Consider the following 23,351-nt stretch of genomic DNA (forward strand, 5'->3'; position numbering starts at 1 on the left):
ACGAACTACAAAAATCTCTGAAACTGGAAACACTTATCTCCCTCACTAGCTTTAAGCACCAGCTATCAGAGCAGCTCCCAGATCACTGCACCTGTACATAGCCCATCTATAATTTAGGCCAAACTACTACCTCTTCCCCTACTTTATTTATTTATTTAGCTCCTTTGCACCATATTATTTATATTTTAACTTTGAACTTTCTTCAAATAACAAATCTACCATCCCAGTGTTTTACTTGCTATACTTTATTTACTTTGCCACCATGGCCTTTTTTGCCTTTACCTCCCTTATCTCACATCATTTGCTCACATTGTATATAGTCTTGTTTTTTTCTACTGTATCATTGATTGTATGTTGTTTTACTCCATGTGTAACTCTGTGTTTTTGTATGTTGTCGAACTGCTTTGCTTTATCTTGGCCAGGTCGCAATTGTAAATGAGAACTTGTTCTCAACTTGCCTACCTGGTTAAATAAAGGTGAAATAAATTAAAAAATGAACCCAGCCCTTACAGTATCTCTCTGGGCTATAGCAGGTACCAGGCAGTGTGCTCTGGATATGCCTTATTGCCTTAGTTTGAACCAAGGACCACTGGATAAGCACACTGCCCTCTGAAGGGGAACCAACCAAGCCTCAGCCACAGGCGGTAGACTTGATGCCCAACATTCAAAGAAAGGACATTATGTAAATGGTCAAAGACAAACATGGATGGAATATATGTGCACACGCATGCATGCACACACATACACACACACAGCCCCCATTGGCAGGTATAGTGAGATGGAGTGTTTAGCGGTGCCTGATTCTCCTCTCCCCTCTCTACTCAGGCAGGTTGTTGCTAGAGTAGAAGCTGGAGGTCTCCGACACATTCTTGGAGACGCTGCGGGACGAGGAGCCGTTAGAGGTCAGATCCAGAGAGGAGCGCCTGGGTGCCGCTACCGCACACAACCCCCCTCCCCCTCCGCCAACCCCCCGCACCTCGGACCCACACCCGGCCACAGATAGGGCCCCAAACCTGGGAGGCTCCAGGTCGTCGGCCACATGCAGCACGGTGGACACGTTGGTCTCCATGCGGCTGGCCTTGTACATGCTGGCCTGGGTCTGCAGGTAACGTGTAGACTTGAGCTCCAGACCCTCGTAGGAGCCGGCGGGGACACAGGGACAGCAGCTGAAGGCCTGCTTGAAGCCAGCTCGGAACCTAGGGAAGGACAGAGAGACCAACGGACAGACAGACAGACAGACAGACAGACAGACAGACAGACAGACAGACAGACAGACAGACAGACAGACAGACAGACAGACAGACAGACAGACAGACAGACAGACAGACAGACAGACAGACAGACAGACAGAGACAGACAGACATGTTCAAAAAATGAGAAAGTAAAAAGGCTGAAGACAGACGAAGAGGCAAGAATTTGTTGGAAAATGAGTGTAGAGGCAGATGTGGTTATGAATGTTGAAACTTCAAATGGATATTGCTGTGGAGAGAAGAGCACTGCATAATGTTTCATGACTTAGACCCTAACAGTTCTCTAGCAGTGCAACTAACTCTCACATTTTCATTTTGTCTTGTAACGACACTCAGTCATAACCGAGTATGAACTAGGCATCCTTCAGAGACATATTTCAAAGACTTTTCAGACATTTTTCGGACACCAGCTTGTTATTCTGAAAACCAATTGAAAGTTGGCTCTTCATAAAACTTTACCACCACAGTGAATTATGCTGTGTTCGTAACCAAGTCGAAAGTGGGAATTTACCACCATAAAGTTAGATAGAGGACTCTAGATAGATAACACCTATTTTGGCATGGACATGAGGGCTTACAGAATTTAAAATTAGTTAACTGGGTGGGCCTTCATTTGGGTGAAGGAAGGATCACATGATTCCATCTGGGTATCAGCCAATTAATTATACTCGTGAGCAAACATTCCATAACTGTAGGTGGTAGTACTTTGGCAACCTGGGCTTTAAACCTGTTCAAACAACACACTCTAGCTGGCAGTATGCACCCTTTCAGTTTGTTTGCCAACTCATATAGGTAGTATAAAAATGTAATTGACTACTTCAAAATGAAGATGGCCTCAATGGCGCTGCACATGCGCTCACAGATACCATAATGGGACATGTATAAAGATGATATTGATATCCTTCTATATGTTTACAACATACCACTGGGAAAAATCTATTGAACGGCCCTCTAACTGTCACGCCCTGATATGTTTCACCTGTTCTTGTGCTGGTCTCCACCCCCCTCCAGGTGTCGCCCATCTTCCCAATTATCCCCTGGGTACTTATACCTGTCTGTGCCAGTTCATTTTGTTTGTTCATAACTACCAGCGTTTTTCCCTTGCGCCTGTCTGTGCTTTAGTGCCTGTTTTCTGGTTTCCCGGTTTTGACCATTCCTGCCTGCCCTGAGCCTGCCTGTCGTCCTGTACCTTTGCCCCACTACTCTGGATTACTGACCTCTGCCTGTCCTGACCCTGAGCCTGCCTGCTGTTCCGGTGCCTTATACCCAATCTGGATTATATACCCCTGCCAGCCTTGACCTGTCGTTTGCCTGCCCCTGTTTAAAGAATAAACTTTCATTTATTGAACACTGTCTGCACCTGGGTCATACCTTAAAACATGATACTAACTGGTAATTACTAGTGAGAAACTTCTCTATCCTCCTTGACCTCTGACTTCTCCCAAATGGTGACCTCTGACGTCACCTACTAAGGAAATTACCTTGATAACAACATTTTCAGCATTTAACTACGAAACAGTATTTTAAAAAGCTATTTATTAATATGGTTTTTGAAGACCATAATTTCTTTACGAGCCTGATAGCTGTACTTTTAGTTTATGGTTGACACAGCTTGTTGGCTATTAGCTAATCGGATGTTTCTCAGCAAGTGCATGTGAATGCATCCAATTGGTATTTACAACTTCACAACTGGTAAATTCCCACCTCCCACTTGGAGCTCAAGGATGATAGACAAGTTTCCTGCTAGTAATTACCAGTTGTAGGGCCGTTCAAATGTATTTTTTCCAGTCATATGTGGTAAACATATAGAATGATAAAGATCATCTTTATATATGTTCCATTATGGTGTCTGTGAGCGCACGGGCAGTGCCATTGAGGCCATCTCCATTTTGAAGTAGTCCATTTTCTTCTACTTCTATTAGTTGGCATAAAAGGTACATACTGCCATCTAGAGTGTATTGTTTGAACATGTATAAAGCCATGGTTGGTGATTTCCTGCTACCTACAGTTATGGAATGTTTGCTCACAAGTAGAATTTATTGGCGGATCCCTCCTGATGAACCGGATGGAATCATGTGATCCTTCCTTCACCCATAGGAAGTCCCACCCAGCTGACTACTTTAAAATGGTGAAGCCCTCAATGACAGTGTCCATACCATCTAACTCTATGGTGGTAAATTCACACTTCTTTTCCAAAACAATTTAAAAATCATTAAAAAACAAACTCATAGAGGTTTTACTATTATGTGCCATACCCAGGATGTCAACAAGTCATATGAGAGCAAGTGGTTGTTTTTCATGCAGGAATTCAAATAAGTATTTTTCATTTTGCCTTCACCACAGTGGTAAAAGTTATGAATAATACGTGCTGAACAGTCCATAACTTATAAATAATGCAATGAATAATCTATGTACATAATAAAAACAGGTGTTAAAGAGAATGATAAACAATTTTGTGTGTGTGTGTGTGTGTGTGTGTGTGTGTGCGTACGTGTGTGTGTAGTGTGTGTGTTCGTGTGTAGTGTAGTGTAGTGTAGTGTAGTGTAGTGTAGTGTAGTGTACCTGCTTGTGTGTGTGCGTGCGTACCTGTGTGTGAGTGTGTGTGTGTGCATGTGTAGTGTGTGTAGTGTAGTGTAGTGTAGTGTAGTGTACCGACCTGTCGTTGAGACAGCAGTAGATGATAGGGTTGTACATGGTGGAGCTCATGGCCAGCCACATGACAGCCAGGTATACCTGTTGGATATAGAGTGTCTCAAACAGCAGGGGGAAGAACAGGTGGAGCAGGAAGTACACGTGGTAGGGCAGCCAGCAGAGAGAAAACGTACACACCACCACGATCATCATCTTCACCACCTAACACAGACAGAGACACAGATACCACAAAGAGTTGGGCTCAATTCATCCATTCCACAGATATTCTATTTAATTAGTTGTAAATGTAATTCTGTGTTCAATTCAGTCATTCAGAAAGGGGACAAGACAGCAGAAAGAAAGTGGAAGACGGTGTATGTTAGAGGAATAAGAAACAATCAGACATGTAGCTGTCAGTTGGGAAATGATGAGAGGAGTAGAGAAAGCTTGAAGCTCAGGGTGTCGTCGTGTTTATTTCATGAGTCCTGAAGGAAGAAGTAAACATTGGCAAACTTTCAACTCCTCCCTCTGTTTCTTTGGCTTGACCTGAAGTTGATGCAGAAGAGTTGTTTAGGATGCGTTCCAAATGGAACCATGTTCCCTTTATAGTGCTATCCCAGGAAGAATTCCTGGAAGCATTCCTGGAAGCAAGTATTCCTGGAAGCAAATTGTTTACAAACATGGCATGAGACTGTGTACATTTCTGAGGAAATGTCTCATTTAAAGTGTCTTTCAGTTTATTGATTGCCCTTCATAATTCTTCTTAAGGCTAGGCGTCTCGCTAGCGGGACACCTGTTGACAACATCCGGTGAAATTGGAGGGCGCGCAATTCAAATCAATAATCGTAATATTAAACATGTATGAATATACAAGTATCTTACATTGTTTAAAAGCTTAAATTCTAGTTAATCTAACTGCATTGTCTGATTTACAATAGGCTTTACAGCGAAAGCATACCATGCGATTGTTTGAGGACGGCGCCTCAAACAGTTATTTTTGAAAATCTTCCTCTGTTTGCAATCCCAGCTACAACATAAATGGTAGTTTTGTTAGATAAAATCATTCTTTATATCCCAAAATGTCTGTTTAGTTGGCGTCATCGATTTCAGTAATCCACTCGTTCAACATGCAGACAAAGGAGTCCAAAAAGCTACCACTAAACTTTGTTCAAACAAGTCAAACTACGTTTCTATGTAATCCTCAGGTATCCTAAAATGTAAATAAACTACAATATTTCATACAGAAAGAAATATGTTAAATATAAAAGTAAAATCATAGCGCACCGACAGAAACAAGCCTGAAACCTTAAACAAATACTCTTGACATTTAGTGGAAGCCATAGGAATTGCAATCTGGGAGCTAGAATTGCATAGGACCCAAAGCTTTCCATGACGCTTGCTATAAAACCTCCCTCTACCCCCAGCTGTGCCCTCGATACCATATGTGAAATGATTGCCCCCCATCTATCTTCTGAGCTCGTGCAGCTAGGTGACCTAAACTTCATGCCCTCAATCTCACACAAATTATCAATGAACCTACCAGGTACAACCCCAAATCCGTAACCCTGATAGATTCTAACTAACTCGCCCTCCAAATACACCTCTGCTGTTTTCAATCAAGATCTCAGCAATCACTGCCTCATTGCCTGCATCCGTAATGGGTCTGCGACCAAACGACCACCGCTCATCACTGTCAAACGCTCCCTAAAACACTTCTGCGAGCAGGCCTTTCTAATCGACCTGGCCGGGTTATCCTGGAATGACATTGACCTCATCCCGTCAGTAGATGATGCCTGGCTATTCTTTAAAAGTGCCTTCCTCACCATCATAAATAAGCATGCCCCACTCAAAAAATGTAGAACAAGGAATAGATATAGTCCTTCGTTCACTCCAGACCTGTTTGCCCTTGACCAGCACAAAAACATCCTGTGACGTTCTGCATTAGCATCGAATAGCCCCCGTGATATGCAACTTTTCAGAGAAGTTAGGAACAAATATAAACAGGCAGTTAGAAAAGCTAAGGCTAGCTTTTTCAAACAGAAATTTGCATCCTGTAGTACTAACTTAAAAAGTTCTGGGACACTGTAAAGTCCATGGAGAATAAGAGCACCTCCTCCCAGCTACCCACTGCTCTGTGGCTAGGAAACACTATTAAGACCGATAAATCCACTATAATTGAGAATTTCAATAAGCATTTATCTATGGCTGGCCATGCTTTCCACCTGGCTACCCCTACCACGGTCAACTACCCGGCACCCTCCACAGCAACCCGCCAAAGCCCCCACCATTTCTCCTTCACCCAAATCCAGATAGCTGATGTTCTGAAAGAGCTGCAAAATCTGGACCCATACAAATCAGCCGGGCTAGACAATCTGGACCCTCTCTTTTTAAAATGATCTGCCAAAATTGTTGCAATCCCTATTACTAGCCTGTTCATCCTCTCTTTCGTATCGTCTGAGATTCCCAAAGATTGGAAAGCTGCCGCGGTCATCCCCCTCTTCAAAAGGGGGTGGCACTCTAGACCCAAACTGCTACAGACCTATATCTATCCTACCCTGTCTTTCTAAGGTCTTCGAAAGCCAAGTTAACAAACAGATTACCGACCATTTCGAATCCCACCGTACCTTCTCCGCTATGCAATCTGGTTTCAGAGCTGGTCATGGGTGCCCCTCAGCCATGCTCAAGGTCCTAAATGACATCATAACCGTCATCGATAAGAGACATTACTGTGCAGCCGTATTCATCGACCTGGCCAAGGCTTTCGACTCTGTCAATCACCACATTCTTATTGGCAGACTCGACAGCCTTGGTTTCTCAAATGATTGCCTCGCCTGGTTTACCAACTACTTCTCTAATAGAGTTCAGTGTGTCAAATCGGAGGGCCTGTTGTCCGGACCTCTGGCAGTCTCTATGGGTGTGCCACAGGGTTCAATTCTCGGGCCGACTCTCTTCTCTGTATACATCAATTATGTTGCTCTTGCTGCTGGTGATTCTCTGATCCACCTCTATGCAGACGACACCATTCTGTATACTTCTGTCCCCTCTTTGGACACTGTGTTAAGACGAGCTTCAGACGAGCTTCAATGCCATACAACTCTCCTTCCGTGGCCTCCAACTGCTCTTAAATGCAAGTAAAACTAATTGCATGCTATTCAATCGATCACTGCCCGCACCTGCTCGCCCGTCCAGCATCACTACTCTGGACGGCTCTGACTTAGAATACGCGTCCTCAGAGCATGCACAGACCAGCTGGCTGGTGTGTTTACAGACATATTCAATCAATCCCTATCCCAGTCTGCTGTTTGCACATGCTTCAAGAGGGCCACCACTGTTCCTGTTCCCAAGAAAGCTAAGGTAACTGGCTGTGATGGCTGTTTAACAGTCTGATGGCCTTGAGATAGAAGCTGTTTTTCAGTCTCTCGGTCCCAGCTTTGATGGACCTGTACTGACCTCGCCTTCTGGATGGTAGCGGGGTGAACAGGCAGTGGCTCGGGTGGTTGTTGTCCTTGATGATCTTTTTGGCCTTCATGTGACATCGGGGGCTGTAGGTGTCCTGGAGGGCAGGTAGTTTGCCCCCAGTGATACGTTGTGCAGACCGCACCACCCTCTGGAGAGACTTGCGGTTGTTTGCATCTGTAAAAGTTTGTGAGGGTTTTAGGTGACAACCCAAATTTCTTCAGCCTCCTGAGGTTGAAGAGGCGCTGTTGCGCTGTTGCGCCTTCTTCACCACACTGTCTGTGTGGATGGACCATTTCAGTTTGTCCGTGATGTGCATGCAGAGGAAATTAAAATGTTCCACCTTCTCCACTGCTGTCCCGTTGATGTGGACAGGGGGGTGCTCCCTGTGCTGTTTCCTGAAGTCCAGGATCATCTCCTTTTTTTTGTTGACGTTGAGTGAGAGGTAATTTTCCTGACAGCACACTCCGAGTGCCCTCTCCTCTTCCCTGTAGGCTGTCTCAACGTTGTTGGTAATCAAGCCTACTACTGTTGTGTCATCTGCAAACTTGATGATTGAGTTGGAGGCGTGCATGGCCATGGGTGAACAGGGAGTATAGGAGGGGGCTGAGCACGCACCCATGTGGGGCCCCAGTGTTGAGGATCAGCGAAGTGGAGATGTTGTTTCCAACCTTCACCACCTGGGGGGTGGCCCGTCAGGAAGTCCAGGACCCAATTGCATTGAGACCTCAAGCATAATGATGAGCTTAGAGGATACTATGGTGTTGAATGCTGAGCTATAGTCAATGAACAGCATTCTTACATAGGTATTCCTCTTGTCCAGATGGGATAGGGCAGTGTGCAGTGTGATGGCGATTGCATCGTCTGTGGACCTATTGGGGTGGTAAGCAAACTGAAGTGGGTCTAGGGTGACAGGTAAGGTGGAGGTGATATGATCCTTGACTAGTCTCTCAAAGCACTTTACTGAATGATGTCACAGTCTGCTTCTTAACAAAGCCCCACAGTACATCCTTACCCTACAAAACTCATAATTGGAACCTTGCATTTGGCTATGAGCATGTACACCCAGGCTTATAGTATCTTTATACTGTACTGTACCTTGCGTTTGGCAGTGAGCTGCTCTTTGTAGCGGTCAGAGGAGTCTCCAGGTATGTTACTGGCCCAGAGGGTGAGGCCCACCACCAGGTAGGCACAGCCCATCACCAGCAGAGGCAGAAAGTAGATCAGCACAGTCACACATACGTAGTACCTACATGACAGGAAGGGAAAGACAAGATCAGCATGCAGTACTGTTACATTTTACCAACAGGACAGAGGAAGAAGACCTGCACAGTGTCAAAAGGACAGGCCAGGGGGGACAGGCCAGGGGAGACAGGCCAGGGGAGACAGGCCAGGGGAGACAGGGGGAGTGGAAGGCAGACACTGAAGACAGACGTGAATGATGACATACAGTCTAAAGCAGAGATCAGGCAGGTGTGTGGGTTCCGATGGGATACAGATGGGGTAACTGTATCTTTATGTAAGGTGTAACAGTAATACAATATAAATAAGGGCTTCCTTTAGGAAGCAAATACATCTAATGCTCATTTTTTGATATTTAAATGGTAAAGGAACGAACCCCAGCCCATTATGCATCATACCAGCTGTATTTCTATTTTTTGAAAGTTATATATTGAAAACTTGATTGCTGACATGCAAAACATTTTGGGACTATATCAACAATGGACTAATGAAAGAAATACTTAAAGCTTTTTGTTGGTTGGAATTGTCCAATAATATGTTAAATATGAGTGTGTGTGTGTGTGTGTGTGTGTGTGTGTGTGTGTGTGTGTGTGTGTGTGTGTGTGTGTGTGTGTGTGTGTGTGTGTGTGTGTGTGCTTGTTCATGTGGAGAGGGGACACCGCTCATCTCCAGTGAACTTCCATTTCATTCGCTGCACACAGCACGGCTGAGACTCACAGGCCATTTCCTTGGTAATTAACTACAATTATGATAATCAGATAGAACGCCAAGGAGGACAGAGACACATCAACCTTCAGGCCCTCATACAGTACCTGCCTACTGAGCCAAATGCAGATCAAACATGGCCCACACAGCACACAAGGCATATGAAATGAACTCAAAGAGAGAGAAGCTGTAATTCAACCAATTGACTACGAGGCTGAACTTTTTCATGCACCTTTTTCCTCCAGAATGGTTTTGTTTTCCAAAAACCTCTGTTGTACCTTTTTGTTCTCCAGGGATGCATGCAGTGTTTTTGTTTTTAAGGGACTGTGGAAAGCATCTGTTTGTGTTTGCTGAGGAATCCAATATTGGAGGCATTCACAGCCTATTTGGAGTGATTACAATAGCGAAATGTTAGGGAATTGCATGAGAGAGTACAGGCAGTACATTGGAAATGGCTGGGCTCCTGTAAAGACTTCCACTGACTTTGTTGTCTGGGATGTGTGAAATTGGTTGTCACAGTTTACCGCTTTCTGTTTGTAAATAACACACTAGGAGGGAGCAACTGATTACATTAGATGGAGAACAGGTAGGCAGCACTTGTATTTCATTTATATTTCTCAGATAGTCCTGTTTCATTTGACCACACGTCAAACAGAGGGAAAAAGAAAAAGAAGCCAATAACAAACAACATTATCATCTTTTCATCCCTCTCTCCCTCCATCTCTCCCTCTCCTCCTCTCTCTCTCCCTCCTCTCTCTCCCTCCATCTCTCCCTCTCCTCCTCTCTCTCTCCCTCCTCTCTCTCCCTCCATCTCTCCCTCTCCTCCTCTCTCTCTCCCTCCTCTCTCTCCCTCCATCTCTCCCTCTCCCTCTCTCCCTCTCCCTCTCCCTATCCCTCCCTCCCTCCCTCCCTCCCTCCCTCCCTCCCTCCCTCCCTCCCTCCCTCCCTCCCTCCCTCCCTCCCTCCCTCCCTCCCTCCCTCCCTCTCTCTTTCTCTCTCTCCCTTTCTCTCTCAACATGAAAGAATGTGCTTGTGTTCCAAATCTCAACCTATTCCCCATATAGTGCACTACTTTTGGTAAAATGTCAAATGTAGTACACTACATAGGGAATACGATACCACGTGGGACACATTCGGACAGCCATGTAAGTATGGACACGTAAATATAATGTGTATATAAAGCCAGGTTTTCTATTCTCACCCTGCCAGCATCCCAGAGTCGCCTCTTCACTGTTGATGTTGAGATGGGTGTTTTGCGGGTACTATTTAATGAAGCTGCCAGTTGAGGAATTGTGAGGCATCTGTTTCTCAAACTAGACACTAATGTACTTGTCCTCTTGCTCAGTTGTGCACCGGGGCCTCCCACTCCTCTTTCTATTCTAGTTAGAGCCAGTTTGCGCTGTTCTGTGAAGGGAGTAGTACGCAGCATTGTATGATATCTTCAGTTTCTTTTAAAATGATAAACTTGGATTAGCTAACCCAACGTGCCATTGGAACACAGGAGTGATGGTTGCTGATAATGGACCTCTGTACGCCTATGTAGATATTCCATTAAAAATCAGTCGTTTCCAGCTACAATAGTCATTTACAACATTAACAATGTCTACACTGTATTTATGATCAATTTGATGTTATTTTAATGGACAAAATATGTGCTTTTCTTTCAAAAACAAGGACATTTCTATGTGACCCCAAACATTTGAACGGTAGTGTATATTCTGGTTAGAAACTAGTGTCCGTCTGAAGAACTGTCAGTACTTCCAGATGAGACTTGTGTTGATATTTGAGGCAATTTACAAAAATCATTGTGGCGTTTAGTATACACACTCGGAATATGCAATGAGCCAGGCAGCTGTCTGCCTCCTGCTTGCCCTCTCCTCTCCTCTTCTCTCCTCCCACCTGCCCTGTGCCTCCTGCTCTCTGATCTGGCAGAAAACAAAAGAGAGTGTCTGGGAGCCTTCAAGTGTCTAGAAAAACATCCCTCCTCTGATGGATGGGGACTTGGAGGAATTGGAGGCTGTACTCTGTCACCAAACTGTCACACGACTGATATAAATAAAAACCCTGTCAGAGGAAGTCAAACTGGGGCAGAATAATACCGAGTGCATTAAATAGCCCATCCAGTAATATTCACCATGTACTTACTGCTCATGACTTTTCTGGCTTCACTTACTGCCTGAGTATGCAGCTGAGCCCTAGCCTGGATCTCAGTGTCTGTTGACTTCCTGCCTGAGTGTCCAGACAAGCCCTAGCCTGGATCTCGGTGTCTGTTGACTTCCTGCCTGAGTGTCCAGACAAGCCCTAGCCTGGATCTCGGTGTCTGTTGACTTCCTGCCTGAGTGTCCAGCTAAGCCCTAGCCTACATCTAAGTGTTTGTTGACTTCCTGCCTGAGTGTCCAGCCAAGCCCTAGCCTGCATCTCAGTGTCTGTTGACTTCCTGCCTGAGTGTCCAGCCAAGCCCTAGCCTGCATCTCAGTGTCTGGGTTCTGTTGTCTGGGTTGCTGTTGTAGTTCTTTTGACTTTTCTGGGAAAAGAGAATGTGACCTGGGTGAGAGGGAGATGAACGTAGTGGCTGAGGTAACATGACACCCTGCACAACACTGCTGGCTTACTCATCACAGACAAGCTCTTAAGGTACTCAATTTAGGGGAGGGGGGGAGTACGGGGTGTGCTTGAATGGGATGGTCTGTGTGTGTGTCAATTTGTGTCTCTTTTTCTCTCTCTATTACTCCCTGTCCGTAGCTTTTTATTTCCCTCTCTCTCTCTCTTTCACTGTGTGTGTGTGAGAGTCAATGTGTGTCTAAATCTCTCTCTCTTTATGTGTGAATTTACGTAGGTCTGTGCGCAGCTGTTTGTGTTCGCTATAATCGGCCACACACGCAGACGTGTGTGTAAAAGTCTGGCGTACTTGTCTGTGTGTGTGATCATACTTTCAGGAACAAACTGCGGTTAGTTTGTGACGACGCTAATTATACCCCCCCGTGTGGCCTTGCTCCCTAATCCCTGCTGGCTGAGAGGCATGAACAGCACACACACACACACACACACACACACACACACACACACACAGAGACTGGGACTGGAAGATCTGACCAGGGGTTAGCCATAATTAGATATCAATTACAGCAGCAGGCAGGCTGGCTGAATTACAACCACACCAAGGCTCTGCTCACTTAGCCAGATGTGTCAGTGATTATAGTTTCATTAAAAAAGTAATGAGTGCCGCAGCAATTCTGACATGAACATTGTCATCATCCTATTCATTACAAATGATTGCAATGTGGGAGGGTGGGAGCCTGGACAGCCAGGCTGAATGACAATGGCATTTGGAGACAAAGAAAGCAGCTCCTAAAACACTGGGGTGTTGATGTGCTGAGAGCGGAGGGACTGCTGTGATCAGAGCCGAGCTGGGCAATCTGTGTTTATCAGCCTGCTGAACGGCGGGAGGTAATGACTGCAAACAAACAAATACATTAAGGGCCACAGGTATGGGGAGCACTTTCCAGATGTGAGAGTAAATGGACCTTACACGTACTAGAATCATCCCTTGTTTTCGTAACCCAAGACAAAAACAGCTCCAGGAGGTTCTCTCTCTCTCTCTCTGTGTGTGTCTCTCTGTCTTTCTCTCACTCTCTCGCTCTCTCTCTGTTTCTCTCTGTCTCTCTCTGTTTCTCTCTCTCTGTCTCTCTCTCTCTTTTTCTGTATCTCTCCTTCTCTGTCGCTGTCTCTCGATGTGTCTCTCTCTCTCTTTCTGTCCCTCTGTCCCTCTGTCTCTGTCAATTCAATTCAAGGGCTTTATTGGCATGGGAAACACATGTTAACATTACCAAAGCAAGTGAAGTAGATAATAAACAAAAGTGAAATAAACAAAAATATACAGTTAACATTACACTCACAGAAGTTACAAAAGAAAAAAGACATTTCAAATGTCATATCATGTATATACATACAGTGTTGTAAAGATGTGCAAATAGTGAAAGTACAAAAGGGAAAATAAATATGCATAAATATGGGTTGTATTTACAATGGTGGTTGTTCTTCACTGGTTGCCCTTTTCTTGTGGCAACAGGTCACAAATCTGGTTGCTGTGATGGCACACTGTGGTATTTCACCCAGTCGATATGGGAGTTTATCAAAATTTGGTTTGTTTTCGAATTCTTTGTTCATCTGTGTAATCTGAGGGAAATATGTGTCTCTAATATTGTCATACATTTGGCAGGAGGTTAGGAAGTACAGCTCAGTTTCCACCTCATTCTGTGGGCAGTGTGCACATAGCATGTCTTCTCTTGAGAGCCAGGTCTGCCTACGGCGGCCTTTCTCAATAGCAAGGCTATGCACACTGAGTCTGTACATAGTCAAAGCTTTCCTTAAATTTGGGTCAGTCACAGTGGTCAGGTATTCTGCTACTGTGTACTCTCTGTTTAGGGCCAAATAGCATTCTAGTTTGCTCAGTTTTATTGTTATTTCTTTCCAATATGTCAAGTAATTATCTTTTTTTTTCTCATGATTTGGTTGGGTCTAATTGTGTTGCTTGTCCTGGGGCTCTGTGGGGTCTGTTTGTGTTTGTGAACAGAGCCCCAGGACCAGCTAGCTTAGGGGACTCTTCTCCAGGTTCATTGCTCTGTAGGTGAGGGCTTTGTTAAGGAAGGTTAGGGAATCGCTTCCTTTTAGGTGGTTGTAGAATTTAACGGCTCTTTTCTGGATTTTGATAATTAGCTGGTATCGGCCTAATTCTGCTCTGCATGCATTATATGGTGTTTTACGTTACACTGTACATGGAGGATGTTTTCACAGAATTCTGCATGCAGTCTCAATTTGATGTTTGTGCCATTTTGTGAATTCTTGTTTGGTGAGCAGACCCCAGACCTCATAACCATAAAGGGCAATGGGTTCTTTAACTGATTCAAGTATTTTTTGCCAGATCCTAATTGGTATGTCAAACTTTATGTTCCTTTTGATGGCATAGTGTCACAACCTGACCCTAGTAAGATGTAATTTTCTATAGTAGAGTAGGTCAGGGCGTGACAGGGGGTGTTTTGTGTTTTTCTATGTTTTATGTTTTTATGTTTAAGTTCTAGTTTTTATATTTCTATGCTGTTTTTTTGGGTTGATCTCCAATTGGAGGCAGCTGGTCCTCGTTACCTCTGATTGGAGATCATATTTAAGTAGGGGTTTTTCTTCCTGGGCTTTGTGGGTGAATATATTTTGAGTAGTGTGTTAATCTCTGTGTCACGGTTTGTTGTTTTGTTATTTCAAGTATTTGGTGTATTGCATTACGTTTCACGGATAAATAAATATGTGGAACTACAACCATGCTGCATTTTGGTCCGATCCTTTTGACAGCCGTGACAGAATCACCCACCACAAAAGGACCAAGCAGCATGCCCAGGAGGAGCAGGGATCCTGGGCTCGGGAGAAAAGAGAATGGAGGACGTCCTGGACCTGGGAGGAAATAATGGCAGGGGACAAGACCCTGTCATGGAAGCAGGTGGAAACGGCGCAAGCGGAACGGGGACGCTATGAGGAGCTAGCCCAACGATGGAAGCCTGAGAGGCACCCCCAAAGTTTGGCAGAGTCAGGGGGGAGACCTGAGCCAACTCCCCGTGCTTACCGTGGGGAGCAAGTAATGGGGCAAGCACCGTGTTATGCGGTGATGCGCACTGTGTCTTCAGGGCGCACTCACTGGCCGGTGCGATCTGTGCCCGCGCCTTGCAGTTGTCAAGCTGGGTTGAGCATCCAGCAAAGACGGGTTGTGCCAGCCATAAGCTCCAGACCTCCAGTGCGCCTCCACGGCCCAGTATACCCTGTGCCGCCTCTCTGCACTCGTCCTGAGGTGCGTGTCATCAGCCTGGTGCCACCTGTACCGGTCCCACGCATCAGGCCTCCGGTGCGCCTCCACAGCCCAGTACGTCCTGTGCCTGCTCCTCGCACTCTCCCTCCAGTGCGCCTCCACAGCCCAGTACATCCTGGGGGGGGTGGGGGGGGGGGGGTGGGGTGGGGGTAGGTCAGGGTGTGACGGGGGGGGGGTGTTTTGTGTTTTTCTATGTTTTCTATTTCTATGTTTAAGTTCTAGTTTTTCTATGTTGTTGTTTTTGGGGTTGATCTCCAATTGGAGGCAGCTGGTCAAATGGTATTGGGGTCAAATTTGTCTCCACTTTTGTGGATTGGGGTGATCAGTCCTTGGTTCCAAATTTTGGGGAATATGCCAGAGCTGAGGATGATGTTACGGAGTTTAAGTATAGCCAATTGGAATTTGTGGTCTGTATATTTTATCATTTCATTTAGGATACCATCAAACCCACAGGCCTTTTTCAGTTGGAGGGTTTGTATTTTGTCCTGTTGTTCATTCAATATAATTGGAGAATCCAGTGGGGTCTGGTAGTCTTTAATAGTTGATTCTAAGATTTGTATTTGATCATGTATATGTTTTTGCTGTTTGTTCCTTGTTAAATAGCTAAAATGATGGGAGAAGTGGTTTATCCATACATCTCCATTTTGGAAAGATAACTCTTCGTGTTGTTTGTTTCTAGTTTTTCCCGGAAGTGGTTATATTCTATGGATTCTTCAAATTACATTGAGCTGATTTCTGACGTGCTGTTCCTTATTTTTCCATAGTGTATTTCTGTATTGTTTTAGTGATTCACCATAGTGAAGGCGTAGGCTCAGGTTACCTGGGTCTCTATGTTTTTGGTTGGATAGGTTTCTCAATTTCTTTCTTAGGTTTTTGAATTCTTCTATATACAATCCATTCGGAAAGTATTCAGACACATTGACTTTTTCCACATTTTGTTATGTTACAGCCTTATTCTAAAATGAATTAAATAGTTGTTTTCCCTCATCAATCAACACACAATACTCCATAATGACAAAGTGAAAACATTGTGCAAATGTATAAAAAATGTAAAACAGAAATACCTTATTTACATGAGTATTCAGACCATTTGCTATTGAGCTTAGCTGCATCATGTTTCTGGCCAAACTGAGTAATCGGGGGAGAAGGGCCCTGGTCAGGGAGGTGTCCAAGAACCCGATTGTCACTCTGACAGAGCTCCAGAGTTCCTCTGTGGAGATGGGAGAACCTTCCAGAAGGACAACCATCTCTGCAGCATTCTACCAATCAGGCCTTTATGGTAGAGTGGCCAGACGGTAGCCACTCCTCAGTAAAAGGCACATGACAGCCTGCTTGGAGTTTGCCAAAAAGGCACCTAAAGGACTCTCAGACCATGAGAAACAAGATTCTCTGGTCTGATGAAACCAAGATTGAACTCTTCAGCCTGAATGCCAAGCGTCACGTCTGGAGGAAACCTGGCACCATCCCTACAGTGAAGCAGGTGGCAGCATCATACTCTGGGGGATGTTCTTCAGTGGCAGGGAAGATAACTCTTCGTGTTGGTTGTTTCGAGTTTTTCCCGGAAGTGGTTATATTCTATGGATTCTTCAAATTACATTGAGCTGATTTCTGACGTGCTGTTCCTTATTTTTCCATAGTGTATTTCTGTATTGTTTTAGTGATTCACCATTGTGAAGGCGTAGGCTCACACCATAGTGAAGGCGTAGGCTCAGGTTACCTGGGTCTCTATGTTTTTGGTTGGATAGGTTTCTCAATTTCTTTCTTAGGTTTTTTAATTCTGCCAGCCATAAGCTCCAGACCTCCAGTGCGCCTCCACGGCCCAGTATACCCTGTGCCGCCTCTCCGCACTCGCCCTGAGGTGCGTGTCATCAGCCTGGTGCCACCTGTACCGGTCCCACGCATCAGGCCTCCGGTGCGCCTCCACAGCCCAGTACGTCCTGTGCCTCCTCCCCGCACTCTCCAACCAGTGCGCCTCCACAGCCCAGTACATCCAGTACTCTGGGGGATGTTCTTCAGTGGCAGGGACTGGGAGACTAGTCAGGATTGAGGGAAAGATGAACGGAGAAATACATAGAGATCCTTGATGAAAACCAGCTCCAGCGCTCTCAGGACCTCAGACTGGGGCAAAGGTTCACCTTCCAATAAGACAATGACCCTAAGCACACAACCAAGATAATGCAAGTCTCTGAATGCCCTTGAATGGCCCAGCCAGAGCCCAGCTTCAACAAAGTCTTGAGTAAATGGTCTGAATATTTTAGTTAAAGTGTTATTTCAGTTTTTTGTTTTTTATGCATTTGCAAAAACATCTAAAAACCTGTTTTTCATTTGTCGTTATGGGGTATTGTGTGTAGATTGATGAGGGGGAAAAAACGATATAATCCATTTTAGAATTAGGCTGTAACATAACAAAATGTGTGAAAAGTCAAGGGGTCTGAGAACTTTCCAAATGCACTGTATATAGTAAGGCAATAATGTTACCTACAGTATACATTTGTACTGTGGGGAATAGAATAGCAAGGCCGTCAACAGCACTGCTCCCCAATTCTTTTTCTGGTCCTCTTCAACTGATGATGTACGGCAAACCAAAGGCTGTGAAGATGTATTACTGTGTGTGTGTGTGTGTGTGTGTGTGTGTGTAAGAGCCGTGAAAATGAATGGCAGCTTCAGCTGAAGGTGTAAATCCTCCTATCGCCTCACAATGTAGCTGCTGTGAGAGATCGAGATCGATCGAGACAGACAGACAGACAGACAGACAGACAGACAGACAGACAGACAGACAGACAGACAGACAGACAGACAGACAGACAGACAGACAGACAGACAGACAGACAGACAGACGTGGGGTCCGCTTACCAACCAAGAATTCACAAAATGGGACAAACACCAAATTGAGAGTCTGCATGCAGAATTCTGCAAAAATATCCTACTTAAAATACAACGTAAAACACCAAATAATGCATGCAGAGCAGAATTAGGCCGATACCCGCTAATTATTAAAATCCAGAAATCCTGATTAGTCTACCAGTACCTGCCACTGAAGAACATCCCCACAGCATGATGCTGCCACCACCATGCTTCACTGTAGGGATGGTGCCAGGTTTCCTCCAGACGTGACGCTTGGCATTCAGGCTGAAGAGTTCAATCTTGGTTTCATAAGACCAGAGAATCTTGTTTCTCATGGTCTGAGAATCCTTTCAGTCCATGCTGGCTGTCATGTGCCTTTTACTGAGGAGGAGCTTCTGTTTGGCCACTCTACCATAAAGGCCTGATTGGTAGAGTGCTGCAGAGATGGTTTTCCTTCTGGAAGGTTCTCCCATCTCCACAGAGTAACTCTGGAGCTCTGTCAGAAATGACCATCGGGTTCTTGGACACCTCCCTGACCAAGGCCCTTCTCCCCCAATTGCTCAGTTTGCCCGGAAACACAATGCACCTGAGCTCAATAGCAAAGGGTCTGAATACTTATGTAAGTAAGGTATTACTGTTTTTTATTTTTAATACATTTGCAAAAAATAAATAAATAACGTCTTCACTCTGTCATTATGGGGTACTGTGTGTAGATTGATGATGAAAAAAATGATTTAATACATTTTAGAATAAGGCTGTAACATAACAACATGTGGAAAAAGTCAAGGGGTCTGAATACTTTCCAAATGCACCGTACAATTTCAAATTCTTGAAATTTTCCAGAATGACTGACCTTCATGTCTTAAAGTAATGATAGACTGTCGTTTCTCTTTGCTTATTTGAGCTGTTCTTGCCATAATATGGACTTGGTCTTTTAACAAATATGGCTATCTTCTGTATGCCACCCCGACCTTGACACAACACAACTGATTGGATCAAACGCATTAAAAAGGAAAGAAATGCCACAAATGAACTTTTAACAAGGCACAGCTGTTAATTGAAATGCATTCCAGGTGACTACCTCATGAAGCTGGTTGAGAGAATGCCAAGAGTGTGCAAAGCTGTCATCAAGGCAAAGGGTGGCTACTTTGAAGAATCTCAAATGTAAAATATATTTTGATTTGTATAAAAAAAAATCTGGTTGATTCCATGTGTGTTATTTCATAGATTTGATGTCTTCACTATTATTCTAAAATGTAGGAAATAGTAAAAATTTAGAAAATCCCTTGAATGAGTAGGTGTGTCCAAACTTTTGACTGGTACTGTATATTATTGCCTTGCTGTATAAAGGGACTTACATGTTTTGTCTTGCCCATTCACCCTCTGAATGGCACACCTACACAATCCATGTCTCAATTGCCTAAAGGCTTAAAAATCCTTCTTTACACTGACTGAAGTGGATTTAACAAGTGACATCAATAAGGGATTATAGCTTTCACCTGGTCAGTCTATGTCATGGAAAGAGGAGGTGTTCTTAATATTTTGTACACTCAAGTGTATATACAGTATATACTTAGGAGAGCAGATCTGACTCGCACAACTCCAACTCAGCCATTAAGGTGCTGCACCCCGTCCTTTCACAACTTTCCAGAACAGATCATAGGTTAGTGTAACTCTCACATCATCTGTCTTCTCTGTTTCGTAGCTGGTTGAGTTGTGAATGTCCTTGACAATGTTTAAGAATGGCTGGAAGATGGTGTTAATGAATGAGAGAGGCTCAGATCCAATGATCCAGCAATAAAATTCATCTAAACCTCCAAAGCCCCCTACAATAAAAGGAATAACTTGTACAATAACATCTAAACCACTACAGACCTCTACAATACAAGGAATGATCTATACAATAACATCTAAAATGACTTAAAGCCCCTATGGGCCCTGGTCAAAAGTACTATAAAGGGAATAGGGTGCCATTTGGGACGCACTCAGTCCTCTCAAGGTTGTTTGTTGCTTCTGGTGGTTGGAGCTAAGAGGAGAATATGGAATCAGCTAGGGTTGTGAGATAATGGAATTTTCTTTAATACTTAACCAAAGTTTCTCTTGAGTGGAGACAATTAAAAGAAACTTGGAATCAATAGTGAAGGTAAATGAGGGATTTTCTCTCTTAGGCAACAGAACGATAAACGGTAGAATGTCTTCGTCTGTGTTTTATCTACTCTGCTGAAGACATGCATCGGTCAACCCAGGGGGTGCCTTAACTCTCCGCTGCTCTGGAATAACATTGATAATTTGCATTACATTTAAAACATAGTTAGACTTTGCTGCTTTAGTGTACATTAGCTTTAATGAATGTTGAGAGAATAGTAAACTGTAGGGGAGAGTGGGGTAAGTTGAGCCAAAAGCGTAAGTTGAGCCAACCTTGTTTCTAGGAAACCATACACAAAATGTAACAATTTGACAATATTTGGGAAGAGATCATAATTTTATGGAGTATGTGAAGGAACAAACCACATGGAAAAAGTGTCAAGCAAAAAAGAAATTTCACCAAGTCAAATGAATTTATTGTGTTAGAGGTTTCATGATGCTAGTGTCTGAACCAAAGTTGATAATTTTAAGATTGTTCTATACATCAGCTGTGGGCCTCTATAAACTACAATATGAGGTCCTAAACCTAGCATGAAAGTGCATCCTTGTATCTGTGTTGGGTAATATAGTTACAAATGTTTGCCTTGGGGTAATTTGAGCCAATGGCCATAGGGTAAATTGAGCCAATGGCAAGTTGAGCAAATTGGAGTGTTTTCTTCCAAGGCGTAATGCAAGGCAATATTACCATCCACCAGGTTGGCATTGTTTATTAATCAGAAACAGATACAAAGTTATTCCTCTTCGTGACTGAGATTAGGTTTTCACCACTAAAGTTTTGCTTCACTACATATTATTTAACTAGGCAAGTCAGTTAAGAACAAATTCTTATTTACAATGACAGCCTACCGGTGGAACATTGAGTTAACTGCCTCGTTCAGGGGCAGAACGACAGATTTTTACATTGTCAGCTCGGGGATTCAATCCAGCAACCTTTCGGTTACTGGCCCAATGCTCTAACCACTAGGCTACCTGCCGCTCTAACCACTAGGTTACCTGCCGCTCTAACCACTAGGTTACCTGCCGCTCTAACCACTAGGCTACCTGCCGCTCTAACCACTAGGCTACCTGCCGCTCTAACCACTAGGCTACCTGCCGCTCTAACCACTAGCCTACCTGCCGCTCTAACCACTAGGCTACCTGCCGTTCTAACCACTAGCCTACCTGCCACTCTAACCACTAGGCTACCTGCCGCTCTAACCACTAGCCTACCTGCCACTCTAACCACTAGGCTACCTACATGCTCCACTGTTTTGATTGGTGTAACGTTAGCTAGAACCCACAAGTGTCTATCCAGATAATGAAAAGGCCCCCGTGAAAGAGAATTCAAGGAACATTTACGGTGTGCATGATCATGAGCAAAGTAATTGTAGCCTATCATTTCACTTCCCCTGTGAGAACCATGAGCACGGGCTGACTTGGCTTTGCTGTACCTCAGCCAAAGCCTGCCAGCCGCCTACCTACCAAAGGTTGCACGGTGTCCATTACGATGTAGAATAACGCATATCAGCTATCTTTCAAAAGTTATCCATTTTGCCGGAGCTTCATCTTATTCTTTCTAACTATTTATATGGCGGATTCGCGGCTGCAATTTATGGAAGATGACAAAACTTTGAAGATAACAATAGATGACGAAGTCAAAGACAGGCCAGTGGTTTCCATCTGAGGCAAAGTTTTCCCTAAAATCAATGCATAAGACAAATCCAGCTCCGGAACCAGCCATAGAGCCAGCTGGCTAATCTTTTGAATATGGTGTGGTCAAAAAAAACAACAGCTAATAACATTACTTAACTAGATAAGGTTAGCATACTAGCTAGCTACACTGACAGCTGTCAGTGCCCTATTTGTTGATGTTTATCAACTCCATGTGGAAATTCCCAATTCGTGCATATGTATAAGTAGCCATTGTTATTCTTTGGAGGTGGAATCTAAATGTGCATTTCCTCTATTGGACAGGAAATGATGTTGAAATAGAGAAGGCAAATTCCTCTAGAGGTGTCCTTTAAGTCTGTGTTAAAAGATGCTTAAAATTATGCTTAAAAGACAAAAAAAGCCATTGTGATTGTGTTGAATTGTGTTTGGGAAAGAAATATAGACATGGTTTTAAAAAGATAGTGGTAATATTTCATTCAGTACAGACATTTCTAAGAAACTAGAGAGATTACATTTAAGACATACAATATACCACACCCCCATTCCATGAATTAAACTTTGACCTACCAGAACCATCACCCAGTCACAGGACACGGTCACCCACTTACCCCAAAGGGGTTCAAGTTATCCTGTCCCGCAGCTCAACTTACCCCATAGACCACTTTTTGTAGACAAGCTATGTTTTCAAAACCGTAATGTTTACATGAATTCTGATTATTTCCAGGGATACACAACTTCCTGAAATATATATCTTTGTTAGAAAGAATACTATATTTCCCTTGTTGGAGTGATGCTGAATGTAGAAAATGACTCAACACCAAACTCTCCCCTTTCTTTTCATTTTTCAATAAAGAAACAAAGCATCTTTGTTCCATGCTGCTTTTATTCACTAAACACACACACACACACACACACACACACACACACACACACACACACACTCTGTCTGACTCTCTCTCTCTCTCTCTCTCTCTCTCGCTCTCTGACTCTCTCTCTCTTTCTCTCTCTCAAACACACTTATAAATGAAACTCACAGAATTTTGTAGTCGCAGCCGGTGTATTCGGGCCACTCGATGTAACAGATGATTCGTCCAGGGAGCTCCTCGGTCACTGAGTAGTAGTATTGAGGGAATGCCAGAAGCAGAGCCAGCATCCAGATCACCCCCACGATCACCTTGGTCTCTGTGGATGACATGCGTTGCTGCAGGGGGTGGATGATGGCAGTGTACCTAGGAGGAGAGGAGAGGCAGCAAGGGCAAACACATGTTCAGTCCTGGGGGAAGATACAATGGGAAGATCTACAAGCACACACATACACACACGCACACACACAACTCTGTTTTACTATAGTTCTGAGTATTTTGAGGGGACAAACAATTAATTCCCATTCAAACATTTTATTTTCCCCAACCCTAAACTTAACCCTAAAACTAATCCTAACTCTTACCCTCTACCTAACCCTAACCTAATCATAAAATAGCACACACACACACACACACACACACTGAAGGTATTGATAAAACTTTTTCTATTACTTTCCTCTGAGCTTCAGGGTCTCCAACAATGCAATGTGGATG

At 44.0% G+C, this 23,351-nt stretch overlaps 1 protein-coding gene across 1 annotated transcript in view; it reads right to left on the reverse strand.

Moving 5' to 3' along the window:
- Positions 1-457: 457 nt before the first annotated feature.
- Positions 458-23,351, reverse strand: part of LOC106580554 (substance-P receptor-like) — a 42,907-nt gene continuing 20,013 nt past the window's right edge. The window contains exons 2-6 of the mRNA XM_045704199.1: positions 22,809-23,003; positions 8,436-8,586; positions 3,907-4,103; positions 988-1,196; positions 458-933 (exon numbers count right to left, since the gene is read on the reverse strand). Coding sequence (XP_045560155.1) covers positions 818-933; positions 988-1,196; positions 3,907-4,103; positions 8,436-8,586; positions 22,809-23,003 — 868 coding nt within the window. The 3' untranslated portion in view covers positions 458-817. The remainder of the gene's footprint in view (positions 934-987; positions 1,197-3,906; positions 4,104-8,435; positions 8,587-22,808; positions 23,004-23,351) is intronic.

This window comes from Salmo salar, chromosome ssa20 (genome assembly GCF_905237065.1).
Source record: "Salmo salar chromosome ssa20, Ssal_v3.1, whole genome shotgun sequence".
Lineage (NCBI taxonomy): Eukaryota > Metazoa > Chordata > Actinopteri > Salmoniformes > Salmonidae > Salmo > Salmo salar.